The sequence below is a fragment of the Wolffia australiana genome, chromosome 18, assembly GCF_029677425.1.
Source record: "Wolffia australiana isolate 7733 chromosome 18, ASM2967742v1".
Lineage (NCBI taxonomy): Eukaryota > Viridiplantae > Streptophyta > Magnoliopsida > Alismatales > Araceae > Wolffia > Wolffia australiana.
The window spans coordinates 1524150-1536590 of record NC_135852.1 but is presented as its reverse complement, the minus strand read 5'-3'; the positions used below and the strand labels follow the sequence as shown (position 1 = coordinate 1536590).

At 43.8% G+C, this 12441-nt stretch overlaps 1 protein-coding gene across 1 annotated transcript in view; it reads right to left on the bottom strand.

The window, feature by feature from the left end:
• Positions 1-329: 329 nt before the first annotated feature.
• P5CR (pyrroline-5- carboxylate (P5C) reductase) overlaps positions 330-12441 on the bottom strand; it is a 30360-nt gene continuing 18248 nt past the window's right edge. The window contains exons 3-7 of the mRNA XM_078590188.1: positions 4583-4674; positions 4111-4183; positions 1932-2052; positions 924-1029; positions 330-634 (exon numbers count right to left, since the gene is read on the bottom strand). Of these exons, the coding sequence (XP_078446314.1) occupies positions 449-634; positions 924-1029; positions 1932-2052; positions 4111-4183; positions 4583-4674 (578 nt within the window). The 3' untranslated portion in view covers positions 330-448. The remainder of the gene's footprint in view (positions 635-923; positions 1030-1931; positions 2053-4110; positions 4184-4582; positions 4675-12441) is intronic.

Sequence of the window (12441 nt, the reverse complement as noted above, 5' to 3'; positions counted from 1 at the left end):
TTTATCATTGTGGAGATTTCATGAAATGTTAGATCTCTTTCACACTGATGAGGGAAAGTTATTAGGGTGGAAAATTTTCATTTCTCTTTGCTTATCCAAATGCATTCGTCTGAATCATCTCTCCTGTATCATCTTGATTGAAATTCATCCTCATGGATCATTAAATCATCTTTCTATAAATTATCTTTCTTCGAGAAAACCAAAAGATTAATACAAATTCTTGATAGCTCTTAATTAGCAACAAATTCGATAAATCACTAGCCTATCATGGATTATTTTGCAACATCACAAATAGAGCGATTGAAATCTAATTTGTGAATTAGAAGAGGAACATCACAAAAAAATTACTTAGCTTTTCAAGGTGTGATGAGGCACCGAATAAATTAAAGCAACAGTATGTGAAACTCTGCTAATCATGAAGAATACCTGATAAGAATAGGGCGAATGATCACTTTGATAGTTCTTTGCACCGATTTGTAGCTGCAATAACAGCATTCATCAGGGTTGCACGGAAGCCGCCTTTCTCCAGCTCATGAATTCCTGCTATTGTGGTTCCAGCTGGGGAGGCAACATCATCCTTGAGCTGACCCGGGTGTTTTCCTGTTCTATTCACCATTGCGGCCGCGCCTAAAACCTTTAGAACAAAAACATATAATATTGAGAACATTTGTCGAATTAGATCTTTTTTGGTTTGTTGTACATAATAGGGGGATTTGATGGAGTCTGTCGACTATTCATCATAACACAGAAAGTCGACTATCCTGTACCAAAAAGTAGTTAAAGCTTTAAACGAAAGGCTGATTATTCCGTCCCAAGTTAGCGCTTTACAGGGCTATATTTTAAAATATAATGTAGGACATTCTGAACATTAGTCGAGTTGGACATTTAAAGAGTATTATAGAGCAAGATAGGGATTTACTTACTGTTTGTGAGGCCAAGCTTAGGGCGAGGTCTCGCGGAAGACCAGCAGCAACTCCTCCATCCGCCATAGCTTCTATGGCAAGAAAGATGTACGCAGGGCCACTACCACTGAAAACACAAAGGCGAGCAACGACTACTCAGAGGGACTTTTGAAAAAACCTTTTTCAGGGTTCCTGGTTAAAATTCAATTGATCGAGAATTTTTCATTGGTTTATTGGTAGTGATACATCGTGTAGCTGTTAGAGTCCTGATGAAATAACCGATTCTTGAAATCGTAGGGTTATAAATACCCCCTTGTAAGGTCATTAGAGAAACTTTTGATGAATGATTACCCTGTGGTTTCTTGGCACGAGTAGCTGTATCCGGCTTTCGTGAGGGTAAGAACTCCCGATTCGGAAGTTCTTGAGAGTTTGTTCTCCTATCGCTCTCTCCTCTTCTCTCTTACCTCTTCCATCTCTCCAATTCTACTCTATATCCCTTGTCCCATTTCTTGATTTTGTTAGATCTCCATGGGGATTGTAACTCTCCCAGGGTAGTCCTGCTGATGATGTTCCAGAGAGGTCACCCATCCTAAATTGCTTCCACTTTAGCATGCAATCCCCATCATATCTTTGTGGAAGTTTGATCATTTTAACACACTCCATGCATTTTGGTAATTTCCCTTTTAGGATAGTTTTTGAATAAATATGACTCTCCCTTTGGGAGGGCATCCAAGAAGGATCAATGAAGAGACGTTGCAGTTCCTCGGTCTTTCCTCACCTCCCTGTCACAGTTTCTTCAGTCCTCTAAGACCCCCAGCACACCCCGATTGTCTCTACTTCACAGCATTTCTTGGTCGCTCAGTGTATGATGGATCCCTATCTCCCGTGTTTCACCTCCTCAACCTCCTTCCCTCGATACAAACTTCTGACATCGTATCATTCTTCTTTGTCTAATCACAACCAAGTAAGAGCTTAATGGTCATGCATGCATAACGTGTTGCAGAACATGTATGGAAGTTAAATAATTACCTTAGACCGGTTATTGCATCGAAATATTTCTCTTCAGCGATCCATGTTTTTCCAATGGCATTGAACAAGGTCGCCACCCACTCCACGTCAGTCTCGCTTGCTCTTTCTCCTCGGCTTATCACTGTAACATGAAAGAATGGGTGTCAAAAGCAATACATTTATCTTACAAGACATACAGACCAAAACAAAAGCGCTAGAAACAGGGGTATTTTTTTTCGAAGTAAAAGCAGGGGTATTGTTATAATCTTCCTTTATTTGCACTCCCATCCCTATGATTGGTAGGGAACCACCTAGCTTAATAAAGTTTGTTTTTGTCCTCTTCTCTCCAGCTGCCTGACTCCTAAGGTGGCAGGGTTCCTTTCTCTCTTTTTCTCTCTCGTTTCTGCACTCCAACTTCCCTTGTACATCGTTGAACATAAATCAAATATGTCAGGGATGTAACGAAAACCTTGTGGCAAAACCATAGCCAGAGCACGAAACATTTCAGGGTTCAAAGATTGTTAAACACTGTATCAATAAAATAAATAACCGACGAGAGAGAAGAGAAAGAGCAGGGAAGAGAGAAGGGAAGCAGAAGGAATATCCTCCCCCTGGGAGTCACGCAGTTTGAAATGAAGCTTAAACAAAACTCAATTAAACTAGGGGGCTCCAAACCCTTATGTAAGGATAGGAGATTTACGAAAGGGAAACTATGCTTAAAATAATAGCAAATTGAATTAATTCGAAGGCATACGGATTTGTCATGCCACTAGCCAGAAGGAAAATATTAGCGGCATGATGGAATAAGCCAACAATGATCTCACAAAATAGTTAACATTTGTTTTTGTCCTAGTTAAGGATAATTGGAATCCCGACTTGATTGAGTCCAAGGCATTTCATAAGATTCCCCAAACTATCACATAGATCATTCACATTGCCAGAATCAATTAATTAATTTGTCGTTCCTCTGATCATCTATGCAACCAACTTCCATCTATGTGATACATCAGTTTGCTCGTCAAACCATCAAACACTGCGTCATGTTATAAATCTGAAACTTTTATTTTGTTTTAGTCAATCTGATATAATTCCAATATAATTCAGGTATCGTGATCAATTTCTCCGATATAATTCCAAGCAGAATTCAAACACTGTCGATAATATTGTTTGAATTCCTAGTTGAAAAGAGTGTGATCAAGAGGAGAAAACACTCAGAGTTAGGGAAAGCGGGGTAGAATGAGGGAAGATGGGGAGTGGAGAGGCAGATCTGGTTCCTTCTCTCCCCTTCTGGTTGCGGCAAGCTCCCGTGCTCCAGCCTCAGCCGTCAGCTGCCTGAATGCCAAATAACAGATTCTCCTTCTTCCAGCTTGAGCGTCCTTATTTATAGTCAAGTGGCATGTGCGACTTGACTTAGTGTTGCCTCTTAGTAGCACGATGACGATATGTTCTTGAAAAGAACGTATCAGAATCTAATCCTCAAAAGTACATGCTGAAAATACCTGTGTTTTTATGTCCCGCTTCTTTAATATTGTATGCCTAATAGGGACCGATAAGTCTACAATTAATTCTCATAAGGCTTTATTTAACTTTAAGCCTGTAGGGTCAATTTCAAACCCATATCTAATATACGGTAATGATGTTTCCTTAAGCAGCAAACCCTTCGAACGGGGAATCTTGACACTGATAATAGGCACTGCATCCTCACACATAGAAATAGGACACAAATGCAAGAGGGACTCGCTTAATTTATGCACTAAGGAGAGCTTATATTTTAGACCACTACTTTTTATCATATCTAACTCGGTCATTCCTATGGCTCAATTATCCTGTAACCGAAATTCAATGGAATTTTTTTTAGTTAAATTTATTTACCCAGATGTGAAGAATCCATGAACCAGAGAGAGAGGAGAGCGAAGGTGACAATAACTGGAAGTCTGAAGGAATTGCGTTGAACCGTTCAAGAGACCTGTACTTATCAGGTACAAAAGTTGGGCATTTATACAAGTTTAACAGAAAGACACATTATGTGGTCATTTGTAAGGCTGGACGGCAATTATGTGGTAGATAGAGGCATGTATACAATTATGATAAAAAATAGCTTTTCCGAAAAATAAAAAAAAGAAGACAGCACATTTCCTGACACTAGATGACAGACCACGAGAAACAATCCTAAATAGATTTATTAAAGAGAAGGTCCCACCTGATGCAGCTTCACCCACAGCTGATGGCGTGTTGGGCATTACTCTGATCAGGCGACTATGACCCGACCATTCCTGTGACAGCATTAATGCTTGAATGTTGTCAGGCATCTTAAGAAATGGAGAAACTGGCATAGAAGGAATAATTTATGGACAAAAATGTTGGTGATTGTTGATACCCTGTATTTTATGACGTACAATTTATTAAGATGTAAGTTTTATCATCCCATGTTTAACCTAATCTCAAGATAACAATTGCTCTGAAGGGATATATTATAGGGCTTATTATTTGTTCCTCAGAGCTAACTAAGAGAATGAAGTCATAATGTTGAAATGAAGGATGATGAAATCTCGTGAATAACCAATTTGGAGGAAAAAAAGGATAATAGAAGTGAAATTCAAAATACATTCAGAAGGCGAAATATGTAAATACAAAAAAAAAAGCAAAAGAGAAACTGAGAAAAAATGTGGTACCTGGAGGTCCTTCAATTTAATTCCTGCGGCAACTGAGACTAATATCTTTTCTTCAGAGAAAGTTGGCTTCAGCTCCAACAGGACATCCTTCACTAGAGAAGATCAGAGAATATGAATGCCGGCCAACTTGCATATACTACTGATCTTATCTTTTTTTTTTTTAAATGAGTAATGCATATAGAAAATCAGCAAGAAAATCGGAAACAGAAGTTTCTTTGTCAGAATTCCCTTCAGTAGAAGGCATCTTGATTGAAAGAAAAGGTAGTACAGAACAAATAGTTCATCAAGGTAAAAGCTGAAACCTAGTGCCACGTAATGACCATGGTATTTGAATAGTCCATGAGCAAGCACTATCTTAGAATTCACGAAGATGTGTTATGCTCCCGATGAATATGAAGAATACGAATAAGAATATGAATATGAAAAACTTGGATCAAGAATTCAAGATTGTAACTCGGAATGGTAGCAACGTGATCTGTGCAATCACAGTTATAGTTCGTAGAAGAAGAATGCAATGGAAATGAAGATCTGCCCATTGTGTTCCACACTCTAGCTTCACAAGATTCCAGCATAGTTTCTTGCAAGGATACTACTGTGGCTCCCCATTCTTTAAAGTGATTTCTTATCACCCCTCTTCTCCATTCATCTCGAAGCACGCGAACATTCCATGAAATACACTTCATGATTATCCTCGGCCTGCTTATCCAAATTGCTGATTACTCCATTTGTTATGGGGGTTGACATGTGCAGACTGTAGGGTGAGAAATACTCCCACTTAGAGGCATTGGTACAGTAAAGATCAAAGGCCTCAGTCTTCCTAAACATGTTCTTCATATCCCTTAATTGGAAGCTCAATAAATTTCTCTTCAGAAATTGGTAACAGGTGCATGCTGCTCACTGACATTAAGCTCCACCGATTGTTTTGTATATGTCAAAATCACCAACACAGTTAATGAGAAGAACCTCTCCTGCAGCCATCAGCCCCCAAGAACGAACTAGGGTTTCAAAACAACAACTTAATCCTCGGGTTATGGTTGCCTAATTCAAGAACAGGGTCTCCTTACATTGGTAGGCCAACAGCCAATCAAAAGTGAGTCACTTATTCTCAATGTGGGCGAATAAGTGACCACTCACGTGAGTTACTTAAAGTCATTTATTCTCACATGTGAGAATAAATGACTTACAAAATGACAAAATAGCAAATAATGGGACGGGGTTCTCCCAGGACGGAAAGGAGGTGAGCCATTTATAAAACGTGGTGCACTTACAACTAAAAGATAACCGAAAGTAAAGGTAAAGATAAAGGGAGCTAGCTAACAGTATATGATACAAAGTTGACCCAAAGGATTCGAGCAATTGAAGAAGGACATGGACTGCTGAATGTGGATGATGGCGCAACCACTGCACTGATGATCTATGGGGAACAAGTCAAAACTAATTCATTCTTGTGTGGGTCATCCTTCATTTGAACTATTAGGAAAAACATTCCTGTCTTTGCTCGCATTGTGGACTTGTCTAAATTGGCTTGTGATCCTTGCCAATACACCAAACATAAATGTTCTTCAGTAAAGGGAAAGGTGAGAGAAGTAAGACTCTGTTTGATCTTATACACAAGGATGTATGGGTACCATGTGGTACCTCGTCTTATAATGGGATGCAGCGGTTTATAATACTAGTCAACGACTGCACCAGGATGACATGGGCATATTGATACAGCTCTTACGCGGACTTACCAACTGCGTAAGCAGAACGCTGGGTCACGTGCAAGACACACCCGCACTAGTTCAAAGTTCAAGCACCTAGAGGCGGGAAGTTGAGTCTATCAATAGAGGGTCAGGAAGGAGGAGGCATCTTCTTGAAAGAATTTACAAGGGCCGGAGATCCTCCAAAATATTACAACTCCATCTTCTTGAGTCTACACTTAGGCCCTTACGTTCTTGATAAAAATGTCTCCTAACATGACATCAAAATGTTGAGCATCTTGAACTCTAATGGGCCCGTTGATCAAAAGACGGGGGTAAATAAAATTATATGAGGCTCCCCAGTCAATAAGCATGATAACCTTCACCCAAACACAGTGGAGGCTTGCTCCAATGGCCTGCTAAACGGTTTTCGGACCCCAAGTTTCCCGGCAGGTATTCCTCTTCTACAATATGCGGACGATACCACCTTTTTCATAGAGGGTGCTGAGGAGGAGGCCAAAAACCTATCCATCCTACTTGACCTTTTCGCAGACTGTTCGGGACTACACATTAACCGTGCCAAATCAGCCTTTGTCAGGTTTGGATTATCGCAAGAGGAGGAAGCTCTCTGTTCTAGAGCATTAGGGATACCTAGTGGTACACTTCCCATGAAATATCTGGTTCTCCCATTGACAGGAGGTCGTATCAAATCTATAGACTGGCATCCAGTAGTGGAGAAGATAGAGCGGAAGTTGGAGGGATGGCAAAGCAGAGTGTTATCAAGAGGGGACGATTGGTGCTTCTATGCCACGTGCTGTCTGCGATACCTATTTTCTACCTCTCAGTGTTGAAACTACCAGTGGGGACCAAGAAGCGTCTAGAAAGTATGATGAGAAGATTTCTATGGAAAAGTTCAGGATCGGAGGAAGGGAGGGGGATATCCCTCGTATCGTGGGATATAGTGTGCAGACCAGTTCGCGTGGGGGACTAGGAGTTCTTAAATTGCAAGATCTCAACCTAGCATTACTGGCCAAGTGGGTTGTACACCCACTTATGGGACAGGATATATCGATGGCTTCACTAGTTTTGAAAGACATATACGGATCGAGTTTGAACTGGGAAGTTCGTGGATATCCAGTCCGAGCAGCCTCTGCATTCTGGCAAGGGTTGCGGTATGTTTTTTTTTTTTTTGAATAATATAGAAGATCACCCAACTTGGTGACCCTCCGTACACACGGACGTGGAAGGGTCTAGGCCAAAAAGCATAAGCCCATCCTTCCCCCCATATCCTCCACCTCATCCAGGACCAAACCAACAAAAAACCAGTCTCTCTACATCATTTATAGCCCTTTCCACCGACATTGCCACCCCCTTGAAGATGACCTCGTTGCGGTGAGACCATATCGCCCAAAGCACCGCGAATCTCAGCCCCCTCTCCTTGTCAATCCCATGCTGGCGCTGCGGCAGTGTGGCCCATAACTGCGAGCTCAACGTACCCTCTGGCAGGGTTGCGGTATGTATTTCCTCAAGTCCGTGATTTCTTCGAAGCCAAGCTAGGAGATGGCACGCCATTCCGATTTTGGCTAGACGCATGGCTCCCCCTGGGCACATTGAAGACAAAATTCCCACGCTTGTATGCTCTTGCAAGGACCCCCCCATGCCACAGTGAGCGAGTGTTGAGATGGCACATGGACCCCATGCCTAGGCAACACCTTATCTGACCAAAGACTGGAAGACTATACAAGGTTGCAGCAAACACTAATCCACCTACAGCCGCGAGGAGGGACACAAGATGGGTGGAAGTGGATAGGTGCATCCTTTTCTGTTCCAGATGCTTATGTGAAGCTTAGCCGCAGACAGGCAGGGGAGGAACCGAGGATCCTTTACGCGTGTCGCACCATATGGAGACAAAAGTTTCCCCTTAAGGTGAAAATATTCTGTTGGCTGCTCCTCCAACGAAGAATAGTGATGAAAGTTTTTCGGAGGAAATGGCTCCCAGCAGCTTCGGTATTGTGTGCTATGTGTACAAACGGTGATGAGGATTGCGCTCACCTCTTTTTTGATTGTTCCTTTGCCCGAACAGTATGGACCTGTGAGCCACTCAAGGGGATAGATATCTCATTAGAGGTGGTGTTTTGGGAGTCAATACAAAATGGAGCACCTAGGGGGCGAGCGGGACAGGTTCGGCCCTTCGCAGTGCTATGGGCACTGTGGCTGCACAAGAACGAAGTCATCTTCAAGGAATGGGAAGCATCAACGGATGCGGTGATACAAGCAGCTGCGGGTTTTACCGTTGCATGGTGTAAAATCCCAAGGCCAAGGCCCAGGCTGGCCTTTTAGGCCCTTCATGTACTTATCGCTTATATTTTTATCTCACTGGGAAGCTCAATGACTTTGTGTGATCTCCCCTATCCTTATTTCAAAAAAAAAACCTTCACCCAAACAAGCTACCGAACATTTTGAGGGATCCTGGTGTTGTTCTCTTTTGTCCTGAGTAAATATTCACTCGTGCTGTAAAGATTGAGCCTTGCATAAAAGGTCCCTCAATTTGCATGTAGTCATTTTCCTCTTCTATGGGATGAGGGAGGTATTCGGCATCTGGAACTAAAATTAAGTTTAAACTATTTTTATATCAATGACCTGTTGTGAAGCAATAGATGCAGACATAACGTAGTCCCTTGTCCCTCTGTTGTTGATATTCAGCACCTATAAATTTCATATTCTGTCTTTGGTATTCCGGCCGATATTGTGGTGAACTGGCATCGGAGGAGCAATTGCAGAAGAGGAAGACCTAGAAGCTCCATCTAGTCGAGTATATGGTCGTTGAGAATGGGCTAGCTGCCAACTATGGAACTGTAAGTCAGCATATGGAGCATAGTTTTTCAGGCTCGACATAGCATGCCTAAATTTGCTTCAGCTCCACTAGATAAGTCCACATTTGCTTCAAATTGTAAGGTCTGCCTCTGAAAATCTCATGCCCTATTTCTGTCAGTAATCCCCTGGGATAAGCAAACTACATGATTTCGGTGCAACTAAAGGAAGTAGTGTTTGCTGGAGACTCCTATACTTAGAATTTACTTGCTTGTGTTTTTGTACTTTCTTTATTTGTGTTTCTCCTCTAAGTTAGTGATGGCTTGTCATAATAGGTCCACTATGTACAGCCCATATTAGCATCCTATACATATGAGTGTGTGGTTGTTGTTTGACCTAAGAGAGAAAAGTATCCATTTTTTTGTTCATTCTATTGGACGATAGGGTTGAGGATGTCCAAATCGGACAAGCAGCGAAACAACTGTTTCAAACTCTGTACAGAAATCAAGAAGTGATTCATTTTGCTAGATCTCAAAGAGGTTTTGGTGTAATGAATGGGTTGACATTCCCTGTCTTTCTATGAACTGATTCTTGAACACAGCCCTAGTAACCATGCTGAATTTCACCTCTGCGCAAAGGAATCATGTCAAGGCTGGTCCATCCAAATTAAGCGAATTAAGGTGCATTTTGTCTTTGTCTGGTAGAGGGGATGAAGGTGAAGGAAGTGCACCACGCTCTTGAGCCAAGATTCTGACTGATAATCTCCAAAAATTGGAAGATCACTGAGTTTAAAATGAGAAACCATTCCTAATCTTCTTTCCAGAGCTTGTCGAGAACCAAAGGTCATTGGAGCTCCTGATCAGCATCTCCTTGAAATGATCAGTCGATATGGTACCTTATTCTTCAGATTAGCAAATATTTCTGCTATGTCTTGCATCAAATTGTCAAGAACCTAAGTAACCCTCTTTTGATCCACAGCAAAATGGCTGCCCAATACTTCAACATTAGTTTCCAGATCTGACATGATGAACCAACTGAAAAGATCCAGAAAAATCGGCCATAAGAATGTTGCAACAGAAATCCCAATATTGTAGAGATGAATGTGGACATCATCACTGGAAACTCAGCCTTGGATAAGGATTGTGGCAATTGAAATGGATCAATGTCACAATCACTGTTCATAGAGAAAAAGATATGAAAAGGAAAGAATCAATGAGAATGAAGAGGACACCAGATCAAGAGAGCTCTGCCTAAGTCCAGCCTGCCTCAGCAATAACAACTTTCTTGTGTCTTCTTGACTCAGCCCTTCCTCCTTTATATAGGGTCTAATGCCTGTTGGTCAAAGTTGTTTGACCCTGCACATGTCTCTCCAGGTCATTACTGCGGCCATGCAGCTTTTTTGCACGTTTACTCTGATAGGAAAGGGGAAGGTTTCTATCAAAAATACACACAGGGGAAAACTGCCGCCGCACAAGCCTGACTGCCCCAACCCCTGCGGTCCCAGCGGTCCCGCTGCGAGCCCGACCGCACCACCCTACCACCGGGTGATAAGGGCTTGGAGGTCGTCTTATTTCTCAGCGAAGAGGGGGAGCTCATCGAGGAGGCCCGGGAAGATGATCGGGAGGAGGAAGATGGCGCAGTGACAGAGATCGAGAGTGGCTGGAGACGGCGGGAGAAGAGAGCCAAGCCAGTCAGGAATCGGCCCAGGGAGAAAGGGGTTGGAGGCAGTGAAGACGGCGGGGCAAGGGAGGTTCTGCAGTCTCGGAGCTAAGACTGGAGAAAATGACAACATGGTCATCGCGAGGCAACGAAGAGCGTTGTGACGATCGTCCGACGCACAGGCATCCAGGAGGAAACCAAGGTGGAAGGTCCTTTCGAGACCTAGGTGGAAGGGGGCACCGACAGGACATCCGATGAGGCAACAACGTTCGATGGCCACCACGACCCAATGAAAAATGTCCAATCGCTCCGACAAGTGGTCATCTATGCGGAAGGTCCCACCGAGGTCAAGGGAAAGGTCCCTCCAAAGTGCCTTGCACACCTCCCACTGGCGCGACGTTGTGACAGGACGACGTGATGATGATGATGATGACGGGAATTGGAGGATGGCCCATCATGACTGCCATTACAAAGAAGACGAGAGAGTGCTTCGTAGCAACGTGCAACTCAATTATACGGGTCGTCGCGTTGTCCATGCAAGTTCCATAAAGGAAGGGCTGCGCCGAGATGAAATCAAGCGGGACACTACCAGTTCAAGCACGCCTGTGTTGACAGCACATGAGGGAGTGTTGGAGCGAGCATGAGCTGACAACGGAGACAGCAAGGTGGATGATGAGGAAGGTTGGGTGACAGTGAGAACGCGGCGTGCTAAGAAGACACAAACTAAGAACATGATGGCCCTACCACAATCGTTCGGCAAGGCCAACAGATGTTTCAGATGCTTAGCACAGGGACATCACACACGTGAGTGTGAGAGCCTGTGGTTTGCCCCAGATGTAATGGGGCAGGCCACCGCCAAATAGACTGCCATCAAGGGGAGAGAAAATAGGCTGGAGCAAATGTTCGGAGAGAGCAGCCATTCCGGCCTCGAGGCTATCAAGGGGACCAACCACTTGATAAAGAGAGGGAGGACTACGGGATCATTCTGCATAGGTGCTTGGTGGGAGACATTTACTGGGGCCCTCTCGATCTGGAGGAGGTCAACAGGGACCTACGGAGAAACTTCCCGGTGGCGGATCTAGCTGAGGTACAGTAGTTGGATAGCAATACCCTATTCCTCTGGGGGGTATCGTTGAACACCTATGTTGCGGTCTGCGGCTGGAGGCATAGGATCGCAGACACCACGGAGGTGAGATGGCACCGTGTCCTCCCCATGGACGGGGCAGAAAGGAGGAGGAAACAAGGGGTAGTGGTGGAGGCGCATGGTGTCCCGTTGGTCCATCGCAGAAGATCGACACTGGAGAGGATGGTCGAGTCTTTCGGGTGACTTACACATATCATCTCGTCAGGGTTGGAGTCGGGGACCTTAGAGTAGTGCTGATGGAAGTTGAAATGGTGGAGGGAGATCCAATACCCGGGTCAATCCAATTCCATGGCTGTGATGGAACTTTCAGGGCGGGTACCTGAGCCAGGCCACTCTCCCGGCACCTTTTAGAACTGGGGTTCCCGAGGTGCGACAGGCGAGGTGGGGGGGAGTGCTCCTAAGTGATTACACACATCATTGCAGACCAAAGATGACATATCGGCACCAGTCGGATATAGAGGGGGCCAAGCCCAGGGAGAGTCTGTGACATTGGTTTCTCTGAAACCCCTGATTGCAGATATACGGGCAGCAAAGTGTGGCGGGCCAGACCCTCCGCAAAGGTT